Source organism: Macaca nemestrina, chromosome 2 (genome assembly GCF_043159975.1).
Source record: "Macaca nemestrina isolate mMacNem1 chromosome 2, mMacNem.hap1, whole genome shotgun sequence".
Lineage (NCBI taxonomy): Eukaryota > Metazoa > Chordata > Mammalia > Primates > Cercopithecidae > Macaca > Macaca nemestrina.
Genome location: NC_092126.1, coordinates 98,133,976 through 98,157,957, shown reverse-complemented (window position 1 = coordinate 98,157,957; position 23,982 = coordinate 98,133,976). Strand labels below are relative to the sequence as shown.

General features: G+C 44.1%; 1 protein-coding gene across 1 annotated transcript in view; it reads left to right on the top strand.

Moving 5' to 3' along the window:
* Positions 1-18,945, top strand: part of C2H3orf70 (chromosome 2 C3orf70 homolog) — an 82,765-nt gene extending 63,820 nt beyond the window's left edge. The window contains exon 2 of the mRNA XM_011738648.2: positions 13,269-18,945. Coding sequence (XP_011736950.1) covers positions 13,269-13,825 — 557 coding nt within the window. The 3' untranslated portion in view covers positions 13,826-18,945. The remainder of the gene's footprint in view (positions 1-13,268) is intronic.
* Positions 18,946-23,982: the final 5,037 nt, after the last annotated feature.

Here is a 23,982-nt window from a genome sequence, read left to right as displayed (position 1 = left end):
TTTCAGCTCCCTTTAAAAAGATTAAAGATAAATTAATGGATTTGTGATTTTTTTATATTATTTTTAAAATGGGTACTGGATACTATAATAAGGTATTGTCTTCACTTTCCTATGGATGAGCTCAGAGAGTGATTTGAATGAGTCATTAGCAAACTAAGATTCCACTTCACAGGAGTAATGCGTATAAGTTCTTAATAAAAGGAACTAGGGCCCCTTGGAGAAATGGCTGGTTCCCAGACTGGCCCAGGGAAAGTACAAATAAACCAGTAATGTCTTCTAGTGCCAGAAAGTAAAGAAGTCTTCAGTCAAGGATGAGAATAATTGAAAGGACACAGGTCCCAAGAGCTAAATCTGGAAAAATATGAGTAACAAAATAAATCATAGTAACAGGTAGCAATACACAGAATAAATATCTGTGAGTCCATGCTTATATAAATAATTGAATAAATAAATAAATGAGGGAGAAGGAGCAGCTTCTGGTGCTTATGTCAACCAAGAAAAAAAATCAGAAAAAGTCTCCAAATATGTTGAATTTATTTGGGAATTATAACACAAGTTGGCCTCTGTTTTTCAGTGGAGATGCCGTTACTGGGCAGGTGTTCTTTCGAGGACATCTTTTTTTTTTTTTTTTTTTTTTTGAGACGGAGTCTCACGCTGTTGCCCAGGCTGGAGTGCAGTGGCGCGATCTCGGCTCACTGCAAGCTCCGCCTCCCGGGTTCCCGCCATTCTCCTGGCCTCAGCCTCCTGAGTAGCTGGGACTACAGGCGCCCGCCACCGCGCCCGGCTAATTTTTTGTATTTTTAGTAGAGACGGGGTTTCACTGTGGTCTCGATCTCCTGACCTTGTGATCCGCCCGCCTCGGCCTCCCAAAGTGCTGGGATTACAGGCTTGAGCCACCGCGCCCGGCTCGAGGACATCTTGTCTGAATTGCTGCAGTCCTAAAGAAAGAATCTCTTAGAGTTATTTTAGAAAGTCCTTGAGACAAGTCTTTATCTCAGACAGAGCACAAACCCTCCCCTCTTCAGACTCTCCTGGCTTTAGTTTGTTTGGGTCTCACAAGATGTGATTTCATCCCAGTGTCTTCAATTTCACATATAGAATTCCAATTAATAAACGTAGAAGGAATGATGTAAATAGAAAATCTCAAGAATCATGGTGTGTCGTTTAAAAAAAAATCACTGGGCCGGGCGCGGTGGCTCAAGCCTGTAATCCCAGCACTTTGGGAGGCCGAGACGGGCGGATCACGAGGTCAGGAGATCGAGACCATCCTGGCTAACACGGTGAAACCCCGTCTCTACTAAAAAGTACAGAAAACTAGCCGGGCGAGGTGGTGGGTGCCTGTAGTCCCAGCTACTCTGGAGGCTGAGGCAGGAGAATGGCTTAAACCTGGGAGGCGGAGCTTGCAGTGAGCTGAGATCCGGCCACTGCACTCCAGCCTGGGCGACAGAGCCAGACTCCGTCTCAAAAAAAAAAAAAAAACAAAAAAGCAACAAAAAAATCACTGTTTGGCAAACACCACAGTAATATTTGTTGCAGACAAGAGCTACCTATCCATGCTAAAATTGGTGAAAGTATGGTAAGAAACAGGATATTTGCACAGTCCTAAAATATCTTACAAAGAGAAAAATAGTAGCTTTACAAGGGAGAAACCTAGACAGGCACCACAAAGTTAATAAATATCACCTGTAATGAAATGTATCAACAGCATGTACCTCCTGATATAATACACCAAAAAGGGTACGTCATCACGTCTATGGTGATTATTTCCCTGTTGTTTTAGATTATACATTTTGAAAAATATCATAGATTTATATAAAATTTTAAGAAATACAGAGCTCTCATGTACCCTTTGCCTAGTTCCCCCCAAGGGCAATTAAGTTGCAAAACAGTGGTAAGATATCACAAACAAGGTATTAACATGAATGTGGGCAAGATACCAAACATTTCCATCACTGTAAAGATCCCTCAGTCTTACTCTTATGTTGCCACACCTCTTTTTAAGAAAATTGGGTTGTTTTCTCATTATGGAGTGGCAAGAATTCGTTAAATATTCCAGATCATATGGGTTTTTTTCCCTGTAGTCTGTTAATACAGGAAATTATACTAATTTAAAAGTATAGCCGGGCACAGTGGCTCACACCTGTAATCCCAGCACTTTGGGAGGCTGAGGCGGGTAGATCACCTGAGGTCAGGAGTTTGAGACCAGCCTGACTAACATGAAGAAACCCCATCCCGGGGGGTCCCGGAGCAAGATGGCCGACTAGGAACAGCTCCAGCCTCCAGTTCCCAGCACAAGCGACGCAGAAGACAGGTGATTTCTGCAATTTCAACTGAGGTACCAGGTTCATCTCACTGGGGAGTGCCAGACAATTGGTGCTGGTCAACTGGTGCAGCCCGATGAGCCAGAGCTGAAGCAGGGCGAGGCATTGCCTCACCTGGGAAGTGCAAGGGGGAAGGGAATCCCTTTTCCTAGCCAAGAGAAACTGAGACACACAACACCTGGAAAATCGGGTAACTCCCACCCTAATATTGCGCTTTACCAAGGGTCTTAGCAAATGGCACACCAGGAGATTATATCCCACACCTGGCCGGGAGGGTCCCACGCCCAGAGCCTCCCTCATTGCTAGCACAGCAGTCTGAGATCTAACTGCAAGGTGGCAGCAAGGCTGGGGGAGGGGCGCCCGCCATTGCTGAGGCTTAAGTATGTAAACAAAGCCGCTGGGAAGCTCAAACTGGGTGGAGCCCACCGCAGCTCAAGGAGGCCTGCCTGTCTCTGTAGACTCCACCTCTGGGGACAGAGCATAGCTAAACAAAAAGCAGCAGAAACCTCTGCAGATGTAAATGACCCTGTCTGACAGCTTTGAAGAGAGCAGTGGATCTCCCAGCACAGAGGTTGAGATCTGAGAATAGACAGACTGCCTGCTCAAGTGGACCCCTGAGTAGCCTAACTGGGAGACATCCCCCACTAGGTGCAGACCGACATCTCACGCCTCACACGGCAGAGTACACCCCTGAGATGAAGCTTCCAGAGCAAGATTCAGACAGCAACACTCGCTGTTCAGCAATATTCTATATTCTGCAGCCTCCGCTGCTGATACCCAGGCAAACAGGGTCTGGAGTGGACCTCAGGCAAACTCCAACAGACCTACAGCTGAGGGTCCTGACTGTTAGAAGGAAAACTAACAAGTAGAAAGGACACCCACACCAAATCCCCATCAGTACATCACCATCATCAAAGACCAAAAGCAGATAAAACCACAAAGATGGGGAAAAAGCAGGGCAGAAAAGCTGGAAATTCAAAAAATCAGAGCACATCTCCCCCCTCCAAAGGAACGCAGCTCATCGCCAACAATGGATCAAAGTTGGATGGAGAATGACTTTGACAAGTTGAGAGAAGAAGGCTTCAGTCGATCACACTTCTCAGAACTGAAGGACGAACTATGTACCCAGCGCAAAGAAACTAAAAATCTTGAAAAAAGAATGGAAAACTAGAATAATCAATGCAGAGAAAGCCATAAACAAACTGACAGAGATAAAAACCATGACACGAGAAATACGTGACAAATGCACAAGCTTCAGTAACCGACTTGATCAACTGGAAGAGAGAGTATCAATGATTGAAGATCAAATGAATGAAATGAAGCGAGAAGAGAAGTCTAGAGAAAAAAGAGGAAAAAGAAATGAACAAAGCCTCCAAGAAATACGGGATTATGTGAAAAGACCAAATCTATGTCTGATTGGTGTGCCTGAAAGTGAGGGGGAAAATGGAACCAAGTTGGAAAACACTCTGCAGGATATTATCCAGGAGAACTTCCCCAACCTAGTAAGGCAGGCCAACATTCAAATTCAGGAAATACAGAGAACGCCACAAAGATCCTCGAGAAGAGCAACTCCAAGACACATAATTGTCAGATTCACCAAAGTTGAAATGAAGGAAAAAATGTTAAGGGCAGCCAGAGAGAAAGGTCGGGTTACCCACAAAGCGAAGCCCATCAGACTAACAGCAGACCTCTCGGCAGAAACTCAACAAGCCAGAAGAGAGTGGGGGCCAATATTCAACATTCTTAAAAGAATTTTCAACCCAGAATTTCATATCCAGCCAAACTAAGTTTCATAAGTGAAGGACAAATACAATTCTTTACAGACAAGCAAATGCTTAGAGACTTTGTCACCACCAGGCCTGCCCTACAAGAGATCCTGAAGGAAGCACTAAACATGGAAAGGAACAACCAGTACCAGCCATTGCAAAAACATGCCAAAATGTAAAGACCATCAATGCTAGGAAGAAACTGCATCAACTAATGAGCAAAATAACCAGTTAATATCACAATGACAGGATCAAGTTCACACATAACAATATTAACCTTAAATGTAAATGGACTAAATGGTCCAATTAGAAGACACAGACTGGCAGATTGGATAAAGAGTCAAGACCCATCAGTTTGCTGTATTCAGGAGACCCATCTCACATGCAAAGACATACATAGGCTCAAAATAAAGGGGCGGAGGAAGATCTACCAAGCAAATGGGAAACAAAAAAAAACAGGGGTTGCAATCCTAATCTCTGATAAAACAGACTTTAAACCATCAAAGATCAAAAGAGACAAAGAAGGCTATTACATAATGGTAAGGGGTCAATTCAACAGGAAGAGCTAACTATCCTAAACATATATGCACCCAATACAGGAGCACCCAGATTCATAAAGCAAGTCCTTAGAGACTTACAAAGAGACTTAGACTCCCATACAATAATAGTGGGAGACTTCAACACCCCACTGTTAACATTAGACAGATCAACGAGACAGAAAGTTAACAAGGATATCAGGAATTGAACTCAACTCTGCACCAAGTGGACGTAATAGACATCTACAGAACTCTCCACCCCAAATCAACAGAATATACATTCTTTTCAGCATCACATCGCACTTATTCCATAATTGACCACATAGTTGGAAGTAAAGCACTCTTCAGTAAATGTAAAAGAACAGAAATTATAACAAACTGTCTCTCAGACCACAGTGCAATTAAACTAGAACTCACGACTAAGAAACTCAATCAAAACCGCTCAACTACATGGAAACTGAACAACCTGCTCCTGAATGACTACTGGGTACATAATGAAATGAAGGCAGAAATAAAGATGTTCTTTGAAACCAATCAGAAGAACGACACAACATACCAGAATCTCTGGGACACATTTAAAGCAGTGTGTAGAGGGAAATTTGTAGCAGTAAATGCCAACAAGAGAAAGCTGGAAAGAAGCAAGAGCAAACACATTCAAAAGCTAGCAGAAGGCAAGAAATAACTAAGATCAGAGCTGAACTGAAGGAGATAGAGACACAAAAAACCCTCCAGAAAATCAATGAATCCAGGAGCTGGTTTTTTAAAAAAATCAACCAAATTGATAGACTGCTAGCAAGACTAATAAAGAAGAAAAGAGAAGAATCAAATAGACGCAATAAAAAATGATAAAGGGGATATCACCACCGATCCCACAGAAATACAAACTACCATCAGAGAATACTATAAACACTTCTACGCAAATAAACTAGAAAACTCAGAAGAAATGGATAATTTCCTGGACACTTATACTCTCCCAAGACTAAACCAGGAAGAAGTTGAATCCCTGAATAGACCAATAGCAGGCTCTGAAATTGAGGCAATAATTAATAGCCTACCAACAAAAAAAAGTCCAGGACAGACAGATTCACAGCCGAATTCTACCAGAGGTACACGGAGGAGATGGTAGCATTCCTTCTGAAACTATTCCAATCAATAGAAAAAGAAGGAATCCTCCCTAACTCATTTTACAAGGCCAACATCATCCTGATACCAAACCTGGCAGAGACACAACAAAAAAAGAGAATTTTAGACCAATATCCCTGATGAACATCGATGCAAAAATCCTCAAGAAAATACTGGCAAACCGAATCCAGCAGCACATCAAAAAGCTTATCCACCATGATCAAGTGGGCTTCATCCCTGGGACGCAAGGCTGGTTCAACATACGCAAATCAATAAACGTAATCCAGCATATAAACAGAACCAAAGACAAAAACCACATGATTATCTCAATAGATGCAGAAAAGGCCTTTGACAAAATTCAACAGCCCTTCATGCTAAAAACTCTCAATAAATTCGGTATTGATGGAACGTATCTCAAAATAATAAGAGCTATTTATGACAAACCCACAGCCAATATCATACTGAATGGGCAAAAACTGGAAGCATTCCATTTGAAAACTGGCAGAAGACAGGGATGCCCTCTCTCACCACTCCTATTCAACATAGTGTTGGAAGTTCTGGCTAGGGCAATCAGGCAAGAGAAAGAAATAATATTCAGTTAGGAAAAGAAGAAGTCAGATTGTCCCTGTTTGCAGATGACATGATTGTATATTTAGAAAACCCCATCATCTCAGTCCAAAATCTCCTTAAGCTGATAAGCAACTTCAGCAAAGTCTCAGGATACAAAATTAATGTGCAAAAATCACAAGCATTCTTATATACCAGTAACAGACAAACAGAGAGCCAAATCATGAATGAACTTCCATTCACAATTGCTTCAAAAAGAATAAAATATCTAGGAATCCAACTTACAAGGGATGTAAAGGACCTCTTCAAGGAGAACTACAAACCACTGCTCAGTGAAATAAAGGAGGACACAAACAAATGGAAGAACATACCATGCTCATGGATAGAAGAATCAATATTGTGAAAATGGCCATACTGCCCAAGGTAATTTATAGATTCAATGCCATCCCCATCAAGCTACCAATGACTTTCTTCACAGACTTGGAAAAAACTGCTTTAAAGTTCATATGGAACCAAAAAAGACCCCACATTGCCAAGACAATCCTACGTCAAAGGGAAAAAGCTGGAGGTATCACACGACCTGACTTCAAACTATACTACAAGGCTACAGGAACCAAACAGCATGGTACTGGTACCAAAACAGAGATATAGACCAATGGAACAGAACAGAGCCCTCAGAAATAATACCACACATCTACAGCCATCTGATCTTTGACAAACCTGAGAAAAACAAGAAATGGGGAAAGGATTCCCTATTAATAAATGGTGCTGGGAAAATTGGCTAGCCATAAGTAGAAAGCTGAAACTGGATCCTTTCCTTATTCCTTATACGAAAATTAATTCAAGATGGATTAGAGACTTAAATGTTAGACCTAAAACCATAAAAACCCTAGAAGAAAACCTAGGTAATACCATTCAGGGCATAGGCATGGGCAAGGACTTCATGTCTAAAATACCAAAAGCAATGGCAACAAAAGCCAAACTTAAAGAGCTTCTGCACAGCAAAAGAAACTACCAGCAGAGTGAACAGGCAACCTACAGAATGGAGGAATGGGAGAAAATTTTTGCAATCTACTCATCTGACAAAGGGCTAATATCCAGAATCTACAAAGAACTCAAACAAATTTACAAGATAAAAACAACCCCATCAAAAAGTGGGCAAAGGATATGAACAGACACTTCTCAAAAGAAGACATGCATACAGCCAACAGACACATGAAAAAATGCTCGTCATCACTGGCCCTCAGAGAAATGCAAATCAAAACCACAATGAGATACCATCTCACACCAGTTAGCATGGCAATCATTAAAAAGTCAGGAAACAACAGGTGCTGGAGAGGATGTGGAGAAATAGGAACACTTTTACACTGTTGGGATTGTAAACTAGTTCAACCATTGTGAAAAACAGTGTGGCGATTCCTCAAGGATCTAGAACTAGAAATACCAAATGACCCAGCCATCCAATTACTGGGTATATACCCAAAAGATTATAAATCATGCTGCTATAAAGACACATGGACATGTATATTTATAGCAGCACTAGTCACAATAGCAAAGACTCGGAATCAACCCAAATGTCCATCAGTGACAGACTGGATTAAGAAAATGTGGCATATATACACCATGGAATACTATGCAGCCATAAAAAAGGATGAGTTTGTGTCCTTTGTAGGGACATGGATGCAGCTGGAAACCATTCTCAGCAATCTATCGCAAAAACAGAAAACCAAACACCGCATGTTCTCACTCATAGGTGGGAATTGAACAATGAGATCACTTGGACACAGGAAGGGGAACATCACACACCAGGTCGTATTGTGGGGAGAAGGGGAGCGGGGAGGGATAGCATTAGGAGATATACCTAATGTAAATGATGAGTTAATGGGTGCAGCACACCAACATGACACATGTATACATATGTAACAAACCTGCACATTGTGCACATGTACCCTAGAACTTAAAGTATAATTTAAAAAGAAAAGAAACCCCATCCCTACTAAAAATACAAAATTAGCTGGGCACGGTGGTGCATGCCTGTAATCCCAGCTACTCACAGGGCTGAGGCAGGCGAATCGCATGAATCCAGGAGGCAGAGGTTGCAGTGAGCTGAGATCGTGCCACTGCCCTCCAGCCTGGGCCACAGAGACTCCATCTCGGGAAAAAAAAAAAGTATAAAACTAATTTAAAATATATAAAGTAAAAGAACTGAACTATGCATGCAATTTACCTGAGGTCACTCATTTTCTTGGTAAATTTTGTTAAAATATACGTAATTCCCATCTTAACCATTTTTAAGTGTACAGTTCTGTGGTGTTAGGTCCATTTATATTGTGCAACCATCACTACCATCCATCTACACATCTCTTTTCATCTTGTAAAACTCAAACTCTACCCATTAAACAACTCCCCATCCCCCCACCGTATGCCCTGGCAAACACCACTCTACTTTCGGTTTCCATGAATTGACTACTTTAGATACATCAAACAAGTGGAATCAAGAGTATTTGTCTTACTGTGACTGGCTTATTAGCATAGTGTTCTCAAGGTTCTTCTAGTTGTAGCATGGGTCAGGATTTCCTTCCTTTTAATATATTTTACATATATATGAGCTCTTGTTTATCTGTTCATCCATCAGTGGACATTTGGGTTGCTCCACCTTTTGGATGTTGCAAATGATGCTGCTATGAACATGGATATTCAAATATTCCTGAGACTCTGCTTTCCATTCTTTTGGCTATGTACCCAAAAGTGGAATTGCTGCATCAAATGGATCCTCCTTTTGCTCTTTTTCTCTAAGCCCTCACTCTGAGTATCTTTTCCTTTTAGAGCTTTAGGTTTTAAAAGTTCTCATCCATTTATTCTTTAAGTAACACAGCAAACCCTTAATTAAGATTGTTCAGAGAATATAGTGGCTATTGAATTTTTTGGCTAAATCGCCAGAAATCTGTTTCAATCCTTGCTGTTAAAGAAGTGTGTTCATTTTATTCTCGTAGTAAACATAATTGAATCTCTCTGATAATTCAGGATCTTGCAGTGCCTTGGAGCTATGTGAACATGGATTCTTAGCCTAGAATACCCCAGGGATGTAAGTTATCAGGGATTGGAGCAAAGCACTAACCCTTCACAACCCTATAAAACTAAATCTTTGAGCTTAATTATTTCTGTGTTTATAAACAATATAGTAAGTATGATATAATAATTGATATTTCAAAGGTGGTTACTAAAGGTTTTTTATGTGGCCATCTTTACTATTTTCTTCCTCTCTTTCTTTGCATCCCCATATCACCAGATAATGGGCTCCCACCTCGCTCTGAGTAAACACATTTAATAGTTGTAGAAAGAAATGGAATCTGGTTCACATCTTCCTCACCCAGCTGCATTTCTCTTTTACTACATGTCCTGGTCAGATTGGGCTGGTATAATAAAATACCATTTACTGGGTGGCTTAAACAACAAATGTGTGTTTCTCACAATCTAGAAGCTGAGAATTCCAAGAGTGAGGCAGAGTCAGTGTCTGATGAGGACGCTCATCCTAGTTTGCAGATGCTGTATCCTCACATGGAGGAGAGAGAAAGGGATCTGGTCTCTTCCTCTTCTCATGGGGCACTAAACCAATGATTAGAGGCTCCATCTTCATTGCCTCATCTAAACCTAAGTACTCCTCAGAGGCCTCACCTCCAAATACCATCACATTGGGGATTAGGGTTTCAACATGAGTTTTGTGGGGATACAAACATTCGGTCACAGCACTACACTTCAAGAAAGAAAAATTAAGCTTTGGATGAGAGGGGACCAGAGAAAGAGTAGAAGAACCAAGAGGAAAGAGAGCAAAGAAATTAGGAAGAAGCATAAAGGAGGGAAAGGAGAGAAAGAGATGGAGTGAGGGAAGTCCCAAAGCCGGACTTCACCATTTCCCTCTATCTTTGGACAAAGGCTTGTTCCCTCTGGGTCTGAGGATGGTTCTGGAAGGTGTGAATCAACTACGAGGATCCTATAGCTGTGACAAGTGGATAACTAAACCACAGGTTACTTAGGGCAGGATGAACCTAGTCAGCGTATACAGCAAGCACATCTTGACTGCCTGCCTTCCACAGCCTCCTGAGCTCAGTAACTACCAGCCAAGAATGGAAAAGATGAAACCTTCATTCCACATTTTATTTAACACTCTGTGGACAAAAGAGTAGTTCCCCAGGTTCTCTACGTCCGTTGTCTATCCCATGCCCAAACATACATTGCTCTAATCCTGGGGCTGGAGGATCTGGAGGGAGGCTTAAAGGTCAGCCTTCTTTAGCCCTTCAGCCAATAGTGTCCACAGTGCATAGGGGCAGAGGTCCTAGCATGCCGTCTCTTAGATCTGACCTGATTTTAACTCTGCCTGACAAGTAGTAATTACCTTTTAAAGAGCTGGAGAAATGAAGATGCCTGGTATATTTTAAACATAGTTCCCCCAGGCAGGTGCGACGGTTCTTCTCAATGCATTTTAATCAGACCATGGGGTTTGCATGAGGTATGTCCAGGCTTGGAAGCACCCTGGGAACCCAGAGGCTCAACGACTTTAAATGTACTTTTTTCATATGGTACCCCAGGATGAAAATGAAGGTGTTTTTAGAGTAATTTGGTTATAAAGAAATTGTGGTACCTGAGTGACTTTTTTGTACAGGAGTCAAAAAAATATAAGCAGGCTTGATTGATCTTAATAGATTACTGATGTTTCATGATTTGTGGCCTTTTTACTACTTACATTTCTAATCTGAAATTGCTACTCTCCTGTGGCATCATTAACATTATAAAACCTAAGCTAGTTTTCCTTACACATGTGATTCCTGTCCTAGAAGAATTTCCAGTCTGACAAAGAAATAAACAGGAGCAAGTGCCGTACACATGAGTGATTTGCCTGCAGAAAGATGCTCATGAAGATACCATAAATCACTGGCTCTTAACCAGGGTGATTTCACCCCCCGGGGAATTTGTCTCATTTGGGAAGCAGTTGTTACTGGCATCTAGTGGGGAGAGGCTGAGGATGCTGCTAAACACCCTACAGCACCTAGGACAGCCCTCCCCGCCCCGTACCACAACGAAGAATTGTCTGGTCCAAAATGCAGGTAGTGCTAAGGTTAAAAGCCCTGTCAACAGTGTGCAGAAGATACAACATGAACTGACAAATTGACTGAATTAGGAAAAATCCAAAATGATGCCCACAATTGTGGCTACTTGTCTCTGGGATTTTTTAGGCCCCCCATCCCTGCTTTAGCTTTTTGTTTTGAAATCACTTTAGACTTACAGGTTGGATATTTTCAACCCTATTTCCTTAGCACGTGGGAGGCTTTGCTAGATGTTGAATGAAAAATGGGATGAGGCCGATTACTGGGTATATACCCAAAGGATTATAAATCATGCTGCTATAAAGTCACATGCATATGTATGTTTATGGTGGCACTATTCACAATAGCAAAGACTTGGAACCAACCCACATGTCCATCAATGATAGGCTTAATTAAGAAAATGTTGCACATATATACCATGGAATACTATGCAGCCATTAAAAAGGATAAGTTCATGTCCTTTGTAGGGACATGGATGAAGCTGGAAACCATCATTCTCAGCAAACTATCGCAAGGACAGAAAACCAAACACCGCATGTCCTCACTCATAGGTGGGAACTGAACAATGAGATCACTTGGACACAGGGTGGGGAACATCACACCAACATGGCACATGTATATGTAACCTGCACATTGTGCACATGTACCCTAGAACTTAAAGTATAATAATAAAAAAAAAAATGGGGTAAGGAAAGAGAGACATTAGGAACAAATCCATGTAGGTTTTACTTCCATGTCAACTATGTGGGAAACAGTTGAGGTCTCAGAGCAGAGAGGAAGGCTCGGAGATAAGCTTGTGGCCTCCCGGAAACATCCAGCAGGGTGTCCTCTGCATCCCTCTGTGCATTTGCCCTTTGCTTCTGCTTGGCTTGAGTTGCTTAGTGCCAGTGGAATTGGGGTGGGGGGCGGTGAGGGGGAACCTCCTGAATAGGCTACTGATGAGCTTTGGTCCTGAGAGAAATCATTTCCCACCCTAAACCTTACCCCAGTCATTGAGGGTGGCCGGGACAATTCAGTGGGCCACTACCTATTCAGTAAATATATAGGTGTGTGTATATTGTAATTAGAACATAGACACCTGGAAAGTGAAAGTCTCCCATAATTCTGATAATAAACTTACATTTAAAAACTGGAAGAATATATACATTAACACATTATTGGAGATAAACATGGAATTATAATTTTACAGTACATTATACTGTTTTACAACTTTATTTTTGAGACAGGGTCTCACTCTGTCACCCAGGCTGGAGTGCAGTGGCACAGTCTCGGCTCACTGCCACCTCCACTTCCTGGGGTCAAGGGATTCTCATGCCTCAGCCTCCCGAGTAACTGCTATTACAGGCATGTACCACCATGCCCAGCTAAGTTTTTTAGTTTTAGTAGAGACCGGGTTTTGCCACATTGGCCAGGCAGGTCTGGAACTCCTGACCTAAAGTGATTTGCCCATTACAGGCGTGAACCACTGCGCCCGGCTGTACAGGTTGTATTTTTTACCATGCTATATTGTGGACCTTTTTTGTTCTAGTATGAACAGACATAAAGTTGTCTGATGAACAACTTAAAGTTGTTTGTAAAATAAGGATTATAGTGTCTATCCACCTACTTCAGAGATATCAGAAAGACTCAAATTGAGATTTGGAAAGTAGATCGAGTCTTTTAGATGAAAATTATTATATACCATGCTGACTTTTTAATTGACTGTACCAGTGTTGAATGATTTTATTACTAGTTTCTTTTGAGGTGTTACTGAAATATTTTTAAAGACATCGAGTCCTCAGAAACCATTATGGCCGTATTAATATAGTTTGTGTAATACTCATAGATTTCAAGTGTCTTTTTGTGTCTCCACAGGCAAATACATGTATCAGCCTATGACCCCTGTGGAACAGCTTCCAAGCACTGAGATTCCTGCCCGGCCTCGGGAACCCACAAACACCATTCAGATCTCAGTCTCGCTCACCGAACACTTTTTGAAATTTGCGTCTGTCTTCCAGCCTCCCCTTCCCCCTGACTCACCAAGGTACTGTATGATTTCAGACCTCTTTATTGACAACTATCAGGTTAAATGTATTAATGGGAAGATGTGTTATGTGCAGAAGCAGCCGGCGCCGCATTCCCACAAAATGAGCCCTGAGGAGGTCTCTGCACACGATGCCTTAATTTCAAAAGAGAGCAATACACCAAAAATAGATCACTGCTCTTCTCCCTCAAGTTCTGAGGACTCTGGGATCAATGCGATCGGGGCTCACTACGTGGAATCGTGTGACGAGGACACAGAAGAAGGAGCAGAACTGAGTTCAGAGGAAGATTACAGTCCAGAGAGCAGCTGGGAACCGGATGAGTGCACCCTTCTCTCCCCCTCACAGTCTGACCTGGAAGTGATTGAAACGATAGAAACGACCGTGTGAGAGTCCAGACAGGAAGCCGCAGCCTCGGACCCACGCCGAGCTTTTGTACCTTTGTCTGGTGGATCCTTTTTTCCAATGCTGTTGATATTTTTTACCCACCCACCACCCCCAACCAACAACCGTAGCAGTTCAGTGGTATGCTGATTAGCTTCTCTCCGTCTTACAACTAAGACATTCTTTTTATTATAAACGGTTTTCTTTTGTATCTTGACTTACTTTCTATGTAGCATCTGGTGTCATGAATTGTGACCCAGCCTTAATTTCACTGGGAGATTTGAAGGCGGTGAAGTGATGGTCGCAGAGTATCTTGGATCAGATTGAGGAGGTACCCAAAGGGAAGGAACCAGTGTTTTCTCAGTAGCCAGTCCTTCACAGAGAGACTCTTGCCATTCCCTTTGGCATGTTCACAGGCACTCCCGTCCTGTCCTGCTTGTCCTACGCAAGCAGCACTCCCTACTGAGTGTGCACTGGTAGATGCCGTTTCTTCCCTTCCCCTTCTCCCCACACCTGCACTGGGTCTGGATCAGAGCTGCCTCGGCTTACTTCCGGGAGGTCACTGGAGGCCAGTTCAGCCCATGGTTTGTGGCCAATGTCTGTACAAGGCTCCATGACTGGGGCTGAGCTAGACGTTCACATGAGGAGATGACCTCATCCGTCTCATGCTCAATCCAGCTTTAGCTGAGCACCTGTCCCCTGCAGGGTGCTGTGGGGACATAGCATGAATAAGACCTGATTCCCACCATGAAGGGGCCCAGTCCTATATATGACACATTCAACTCATGACACCCAGAAAGCTCTGGGAACCCAGGGGAAGGATGAGATTTACTTGGCTCGGGCCAGCTGGGGAAGGTGTTTCAGCATTTGAGCTGGCCTCTTGGGTGGGTTCCCCAACATTTCTCTGCTTTTAATTGTTCAAGTCTGGGAAGATCTCTTAGGAAGTTATATAGGTATCACATTTAGGAGGCAGCCACATCTGACATCTTAAGAAAAACCAACTAATAGTTTTAGCATGGGAATGCTAAAGACAGAAGCCCTTTAGGGATTAGGACTGAATCTAATAGGTTTGATTAATTCTGCTTCATTTGGTTGTATGAAGCATTAGTATGGCTTAAGTGAGGAATGGATTAGAATTCAGTATGATGCATGGATTTTTATGCAAATGCAAAAGCAGTTGAAATAGTTCGCTGCTAAGTCAGGAGAAAATATTCTGTGTAATAGTGACTTACTTTCCCACACTAACTGTCCGTATGTGTTCTCTCCCTCACACGCACAAAATAGTGACCAATTCTTTCTTCTTTAGCTCTCTCCAGAATTCTGCTCCCCATTTGTACCAGGTACTCTTGTGAGTCAGTTAACTGCCATTTCTCCAAACCTTCTATCCATGAGGCATCGTTACAAATCCTGGAAATTTTCAGTATGGCCTAATGAGCACATCAGAGTTGGAGACAGAACAATACTTCCATCCTAACTATCCAGAAGCGTGCTTTCAGGCCATTGTGCTCTGAGATGCCCTTGTGCTCTGGCACCATTATGGTACATCTCTATGTCAAATTAATTTGGTTTTGTTTGTTTTTTGAGACGGAGTTTCCCTGTTGTTGCCCAGGCTGGAGTGCAGTGGCGTGATCTTGGCTCACTACAACCTCCGCGTTCTGGGGTCAAGCAATTCTCCTGCCTCAGCCTCCTGAGTAACTGGGACTACAGGTGCCCACCACCACACCTGGCTAATTTTTTGTATTTTTAGTAGAGACTAGCTTTCACCGTGTTAGCCAGGATGATCTCGATCTCCTGACCTTGTGATCCACCCACTTCGGCCTCCCCAGGTGCTGGGATTACAGGTGTGAGCCATCACGCCCGGCCAGATTTATAAGAAAAAGTTGTGTTCTTCCCTGAAGTCTCCCTCTGGCATCATTCACAAACTACTCAAGGAAGAATCTGCTTTCCCAGTTGTATGTATAATTTAAGTCATTTACTAGATAGAACTTTTTTAGGTTTAGGTGGCCAAGACATCTATAGGTTTAGAAGGCAGAGTATGCATTTTCCTTTGCAAACAGTGTGAGCCAAAACGTTCTATGCTGAATGAGAATGCATAAAGTCTCCACTTGCTGAAATTTAAAGACTCGACAAGACAAACAAGAAGAGGATCAGAGGAGCTCTAGGGACAGGCACAAGAGAGGGCAGGTGGAGGCAGGTGTGGACATGAGGAGCTTCCCCCTGTCTAGGGCATGGCCCAGGTGGCACAGGGACATCTGATGAGCCCTGCCCGAGGTTCTCGGTGCCTCCCTTGCATGAGTGGCCCACTGAAGGCACGTGTGGAAGCCAAATGCCTGCAAGCCACGTGTCAGGCCACAGCAGTGCAGTCACGCGCCACGCACTCAGGTTTGTAACAGCAACACCAGGGCCCTGTCTAGATCTACCCTGTGGGCGAGCCCGTTCTCCAGATGGGAGTATACAGGGGCTTTCTCCTCTACACCATTCCCATCAATGTTCTTTTTTTTTTTTTTTTTGAGATGGAGTCTTGCTCGTGTCACCCAGGCTGGAGTGCAGTGGCGCAATCTCGGCTCACTGCAAGCTCTGCCTCCTGGGTTCACGCCATTCTCCTGCTTCAGCCTCCCGAGTAGCTGGGACTACAGGCACCCACCACCACGCCCAGCTAGTTTTTTGTATTTTTCGTAGAGACGGGGTTTCACCGTGTTAGCCAGGATGGTCTCAGTCTCCTGGCCTCGTGATCCACCCGCCTCAGCCTCCCAAAGTGCTGGGATTACAGGTGTGAGCCACCGCACCCGGCCCTGTCAATGTTCTTTATAGGCCCACATTCCCACCCACTAAACCAGTTGAGTCAACAACCAGATAACCAGATGTCTAAAGCCATGGATATACGTGGTCACGGGGCCATATTTCTGCAGCTGGCTCAGTGACAGGCTTGGGCCCTCTCTCAGTACTATCTAGGACTTTGTCTAGGTTCCTGTTTTTTTTAAACTCCTGAACTGCCATTCTGATTAGACACAATTTTAATGAAATTTTTGGATGTAATAGTTGATAATCACCTTAAATATTTGCACAACCTCTTTATAATTAAAAACTCACTAAGCTTCACTTACTACTATCTACTATATAGAATTAAAGATGTTCCATTGGATTCTAAGTATCAGATACTCCTGGATCTCAAAATGACCTTTTCTAAATAAGCACAAGATTTATTTTTGTCCTAGCACTGTTGATAATACTCTGAAATATATTGTTGAACTGGAATTGTTTATGCTTGCATTCCAAAACCAACTGAAACAGATATAAAAATGTGTAGTTTCACTTTAAATTCTAGGCCTATTCTATTCTATATTATATGAAGGAATTCTCTGTAACGCTGATATTATGTTGCTAATTTGTATACTTATAGGCACTTTAGAAAATGTTTAGACTGCAACATGCACTATAACATTGAACACAATCGCATGAAGTAGCCTGTGGTTAATACTTGCACACTGACAGATGTGAAAGCTTTATAATTTGGACCCAGTAATATGCTCATTGGAGCAAGGGTTGGGCTGTGTGGATGGATAAACTGCTTTCTTGGGTTTACATGGAACCCGGTACCACTCCTACTTTTGGAAAGTTGGTTTAAAAGCTATTAGATGGAAGCTTAATTCCACTAAATGTAGACTTTAGTTGTGTTCTCTAACCAAGATTTTAGAAGTTTCAAGTTTCAAATATGCTTATAACTTTTCCAAGAAATGACGATTACAATGCTTTTGTGGTTACAACTCTTTTGTATATTAAAAAATAAGGGTTTACTGTCACATCTAGGTCTTTTTTCCGAGGCAATTTTTAAGATATGAAATAAGAATCTGAGGACAGCCCTGAAGAACAGTTGCTTTCCTGGGAGGAAGACTTGTAGCTCAAGGGCATACAGCACAAAACAAAAACAAAAGCATCAAGAGCAGAACAACACGATGTGGTTGTTTTCCTGAAATATTTTTTGGATTTGATGTGGGATTTGATTCTATCTTGGGAGTGGTGGCTTTGCTTCTTACCTCCACTTGGTCTATTTGAACCATCACAAGTGTTTTGGGACCGATAACAAACTCCCTTTATGCTAATTTAATTCTTGACTTGGGTAATAGGATACACACATGGATAATTTATAAAGCTCTCCACAGATCCAGCTCAGTTTAGTGGTGCGGGTACTACTGGGCAGGAAAAAAGGCACAAGTTAAAATATTCATCCAGTCAGCTCTTAATTATTCCTGCATCTTGTTTGCAAAATTTTATTATCACGCTCTGGCTTTTTTACATGAGGAAAACAAAGTTTTAACAGTTTTCTCTTCTGTCCCCTTCTCCAGAGGAGGTGTGAACCAGAACTGAGGAGGCCAGTTGTATTTTAGGCTTTTCAGTAGTACGGTTTTGTCTTCTCCCATTGAGGAGGAGGGAAGAAGGGAGAAGCCAGTGGGAGTTCCATGCACGTGATCAGTGCTGTAAGTTCCCGGATGTCAGTGTCTCTCACATCAAAACATAAACAGGGCACTTCTCAACATTCATTTTGGAATGATTCACCATTTAAACATTGTCACTGCTCTTCTTCATCACCGTAGATAACTGAGAGTCAGCTATTGTAGGAAAAGGCCATGTTTTAGTTAGTGTTATGAATTCTTTTGTTGATTAAGGTTGAAGCAGTGTTCTCTTAGTAGCCTGAGCACTTCTCAAAGCGACCTGTCACTAGCGGCTTTAACACTGAGCTTCTATGTCGTCGTGTCCACCTCACTTTTTAAGGCTGTTCATACCTGGCAATATTCACTTAACTGCTATTTTTAAAAACTATTTTAAAGTTTTAAGCACAATGTTGACTCTTCTGTAATTTCCTAAAATTATACTGTTTTCCTACAGACAGCTCAACTTTCCTTGATATGTAACACTTTAGGAAAATACTGCCTTGTAAAATAAACGTGCTTTTTTTTCTTTTATACCAGAACAAATCTGCTATTTTGGAGTGTAGGGTAATGCCTCCCACCCGACCCCAAAACAGAAACTCACGTTTGCAAAGTGTGAAACATTTATATACCAGCTCTTTCCAACGTGCTAGGAAATAGTGTATGCCTATTACCACATTAAAACTTTACAAGACCTCATGAGGTGCAGATAAATTGTACCATCCACAGTATCTACTCATAGTCACCACTCACAACTCCCAGAACTCTGGCTACATTGGGTTTATAGCAAATAAAACTTGATATCCCCCCACCAAATAGCATTTATTTCACACGCAGTTACAGCCTTTCCGTTCGGCTTACACATGCCATGTCAGGCAGTGTTGGCTGCAGTTCTGACTGAAGATTGGGCATCGAGGGAGGCTGCTGCCCTGCAGAGCCTTGGGGTTGCCTGGTCACCAAGGCTCAGGGGCCAGGCCCCAGTGGTGGCAAGTCCATACTCGGAAAAGAACAGCTTCAGGGGTTGGCTTCTATTGAACAACCTTCCTAGGAACTGCTAAATAAAGTCATTATTTATCAGTAATCAAATCCTTGTTAATATTGATTATAGCTCAATGGCTACCTTAAGCTTTCTATGTGTAATCTTCACAGCAACCCTGTGAGGGAGATTACAGCAGCCACGTTTCACAGATCAGGAAAAGAGCTCAAGAAGTCCACATCTTTGCCCAGCGTGGCACAGCTTGTACAGGAATGGCAGCCAGTGTCTGAACCCGGTCACTCTGGCTCTAGAGTCCGCACTCTTGGCCATTGTCTGCATTGCTCCATCCCCCTAACCCAGCAGACACCTTCCCACCGACTAGTGCCTCATCTGTCGCAGTGCACCTGGTCCCTACACAGTGGAGGAGAAACACTGACAGGCTTCAATCTTTGTGCCCTTCTTTGTCCTCCATACAGTAGCCCCACCCCCCACCCCAGGCCTTGTTTCTGCAAATATCTCTACACTCTGATGAGGCCATTGCTGCTTTCATGTTTAATCACCTCTTGACTAGCATTCAAGACTAGTTCTGCCTTCCCTAAAGCTAACTGATCTTTTCAAGTGATTCCTGCAGACAGCGCATCTCATCTGCGTGTGCACTCTACTGTTTTAACTCTCTACCTAACTGTATTGCTACGGTCCTGGAAGGCATCTCATTGTAGCCTCTTACAAATGCTGACTGCACACACTTTTATTCTGCAATAAACTTTAATTTAGCATCTCATCCTCATTACAATTCAATCACTGGGAATTGGTAAAGCTCTTAACCCTTACTGTCCCACCCCAGTTCTGTGCTGAAGGGAGTAAGAAGGATCTCAGGACTCGGCCTCCCTGCGGTAGAGTTTAGAGAGGGGCAGTTAGAGGTCAGATGGAATTCTTCAGGAATCGGATATATGGGAAATTTATGGAAATAAAGTAAAAAGCAAGGCAAAAGCAAATGTGCCAAGATTAATAGTGTTTTTGTTGTAAATTTTCTACTTTTCTAAAATGAAGATACATTACTTTTACAATCAGAAACAACCCAGTAAGTTCTTTTGAAGATGTCAAGTCCTAGGACAGTGAGTACCTGTGGAGCCCAATGTTGCTGGATCCATGCATGGAAGTGAGTCGAGGCCGTGGCCATAGCTGCTCATGTACCCGCTGGAAGAGACTAGCAGCTGGGCTGGGAGTGTGTGTCCTGAAGCTAATGAGCCTCCACAGAGGAGTGGCCCCTTTCATGGCTGGAGAGTTCATGGGCCAGGTGGGTCGGAGAAAGGGGTAAGGCTTCTCCTCCTGTCTTCCTCAGTCCCCAGCCTGAAGCTGTGTGTGACTCTGGAGATCGGAGATGAGAAAGCTTGGGATCCGGGGGGACCATCCTGGCACTGTATGACACCTAGCTGGTCACCTGTTGTCAAACCCCAGATGATTTCTCCCAGGACAAAGATGATGACAAAATAACACAGCATCGTGGATCAGCAGAACACCACAATGTGTGAACAGGGACCTGCAGTTTACAAAGCATTTTCCCAGATGGCAGCTTAACTGCTAGACGCATCAACTCTGTGTGGTGGACAGGGCAGGGATATTGGCGAGTTTCTTGCGAAGCAGCCAACAGTTAACTCTAAAGGTCACACAGCAGGAATTAGCAAGGTCAGAGCCCCAGATGTCTGATTCCAAACCCAGCCTTGCTGCTCTGCCACTTGCGGAGCCCCTGCAGTCAAACCCTGCCCTGTTTTGCAACCCATTTTCTCTTCGCCCCACAGCTGAGGCTGAGAGAGCATCCCTTGCATCAAGGGAACTACAGCTCAGCCCTCGGGTAGCGCCTGAGGTTGCCCTTAGTGCCACATCACTGTGCGCCAGCCTGGCTTGACCTAGATCTGAGTCTGATCTGGAGAACAGGCACTAACTAGCTCATGCTCAAGCGTGGCCGTTGGGCCTAAGAACTCATCTTGGGAATTGGCCTCGGGTTGGCTTTTCTTTTTTTTTTTTTTTTTTGAGACGGAGTCTTGATCCGTTGCCCGGGCTGCAGTGCAGTGGCACGATCTCGGCTCACCACAACCTCCAACTCTCAGGTTCAAGTGATTCTCCTGCCTCAGCCTCCCGAGTAGCTGGGACTACAGGTGTGCACCACCACGCCCAGTTAATTTTTGTGTTTTTAGTAGAGACGGGTTTCATTATGTTGGCCAGGCTGGTCTCGACCTCCTGACCTTGCGATCCACCTGCTTTGGCCTCCCGAAGTACTGGGATTACAGACGTGAGCCACCACGCCTGCCGGGTTGGCTCTTTAAGAAGCCGCTTCTCCTGTCCCCCTCGCTCCTACCTCCATTGTGATTGGGACCTTCGATACTGATTGCTTCCCTCACCTATTGCATGTCCTCAGTAGCATCTGCTTTGGACTCACCTCCCGGGCCAGTCTACTTCAGGTGACTGTGTAGATCCTGAATGATTACTCAGCCATGAGCCTCTCATATCTGCCTCAACCAGGGCTCTGTGCAGTAAACAAAGGAGTACATTTCAGCCCTCATGTTTAGAATCTGCCTGTGTGAATTGCAATACCAAAATTCACAGAGCAAATACAAGCACACCAGTTTATCTGCAGAAGGACCTGGAAAAGCCATCCTGGTCTATGAGCGTCACCACGCTAAGCAGTCAGACAGGACTCCGGAGGTCTCAGGAAGAGCCGGGAGGTCACGCAGTGCCAGGAGGGGAGGTTCACTGGGGCCCAGGTGTGAGTTGCACAGGGGATTCACAGAGCCTGTTTTCCCTAAGAATCTAGAATGAGGCGATTCTAGCCTGATTTAGAGGCTTCCCTGATGTGGGGAGCACAACAGGCATTTGGGCTTCCTGAGGAAACCAAATGAGGGTTCCTCGGGAAACTCAGACACCTGGATGAACATGGGACACACAGTGGAGATCTCTGATGAGTCACCAACAGGCCAGTGGAAGATCAGCCCGTCCAACTAGAAGTCACTGAGGTCCCTTCACATCACTGGGGGACCAAAGAGGTCAGTCCTATCCTGAAAGGATTTCTGCCTCCCCTTCATCATTTCCAAGGGCCACAGGCAGTGAATTCCTAGAGCTATCCAGTGCCTTCTGAGTCAATCAGGGAGTCACCTAGGCCCACATTATGCCACTTAGAGAGGGGCTGAGGGGTCACGGAGAGGCCAGCAGTGGTGAGTATAAAGGGAGGCAGTTACCTGGAAACCCCATCTCAGGTGGAGATGAGGCAGGGTTGTATGGGGGTGGGTGCTATGGGCATCCTGGAGGAGGATGGGCTGACTCATCTAGAGAGAAGAGGCTGGACTGGGCGCGGTGGCTCACGCCTGTAATCCCAGCACTTTGGGAGGCCGAGGCGGGTGGATCACGAGGTCAGGAGATCAAGACCATCCTGGCCAACATAGTAAAACCCCACCTCTACTAAAAATACAAAATTAGCCAGGTGTGGTGGCATGCACCTCTAGTCCCAGCTACTCAGGAGGCTGAGGCAGGAGAATTGCTTTAACCCAGGAAGTGGAGGTTGCAGTGAGCCGAGATCATGCCACTGTACTCCAGCCTGGGTGACAGAGTGAGACTCTGAAAGAAAAAAAAGAGGCTGGATTGGGCAAACCATCAGGCCCCAAGTTTGCTAGAGGCTCAGACATGGCCCCTAAGACTACTAGGACCCAATGCTGACCTTTGAGATGGTCAGCACAGGGATCTGAGGGAACAGATGTCAGGAATGGGGGACTACAGCTTCTCTCATAAGTGCCTCAAGGTGAGACCAGCGTGGTGGCTCATCCCTGTAATCTCAGAACTTTGGGAGGTTGAAGCAGGAGGATCACTTGAGCCTGGGAGCTTGAGACAAAGCCTGGACAACAACGTGAGACCACCTCCTTACAAAAATAAAAATAAACTAGCTAAGTGCCCACACCTGTAGTCCCAGCTACTTGGGAGGATGAGGTGGAAGGATCTCTTGAGCCTGGGAGGTGAAGGTTGCAGTGAGCCATGATTGCGCTGTTACACTCTAGTGTATGTGACAGAGTGAGACCTTGTCTCAAAAATCAAAACAAAACTTCAAATGTGAAGCTGAGGTCCCCTCAGAGCCCCAGGCCTGTTAGGCTGGACCCAACCGAGCCCCACCCAGCAGCTTAACAGCAGATCCTGCCAGGCTCTAGAGCCGGCTACCCCCCTGGCTGAGGCAGAAGGCAGATGGCAGGCCCTGCACTTAGGGTCAAGCTCAGGAAAAGACTGAGTGTGTGAGCGCGTGTGGGCGCGTGTGTACCATGTCCCATCTTGCCTATCCTGTTGCCCCCAGAGCCAGAGGCTTGTTCATTCATCAGGCATGTATGCATTCAACAAGGTACTAATGACATCTACCCCCTGACCCTGCAAAACCATTCCTAAGTTTATACCTGACAAATGGACACCTACGTCCACCAAAAGACAGAAGCAAAAATGCTGATAGGCCAGTACTGGAAACAACTGAATTCTCACTAACAACAGAAGAGATGAACTATGGCGCAGCCAGTCAGCGGGATGCTCTTCAGCAATGAGGATGAACAGAATGGATGAGTCATACAGACACACCACTGAGTGAAAGAAGCCACTTCCCCAGGGACTTGATGTATCACTCAATTGGTACCAAATTCCAAACAGGCACAACCATCTACACTAGTAGTCAGGGTCGTGGTTCACCTGGGGGGTGTGGTGCGACGGAGGAATCCAGGGGACCTCTGGGTGCTGGT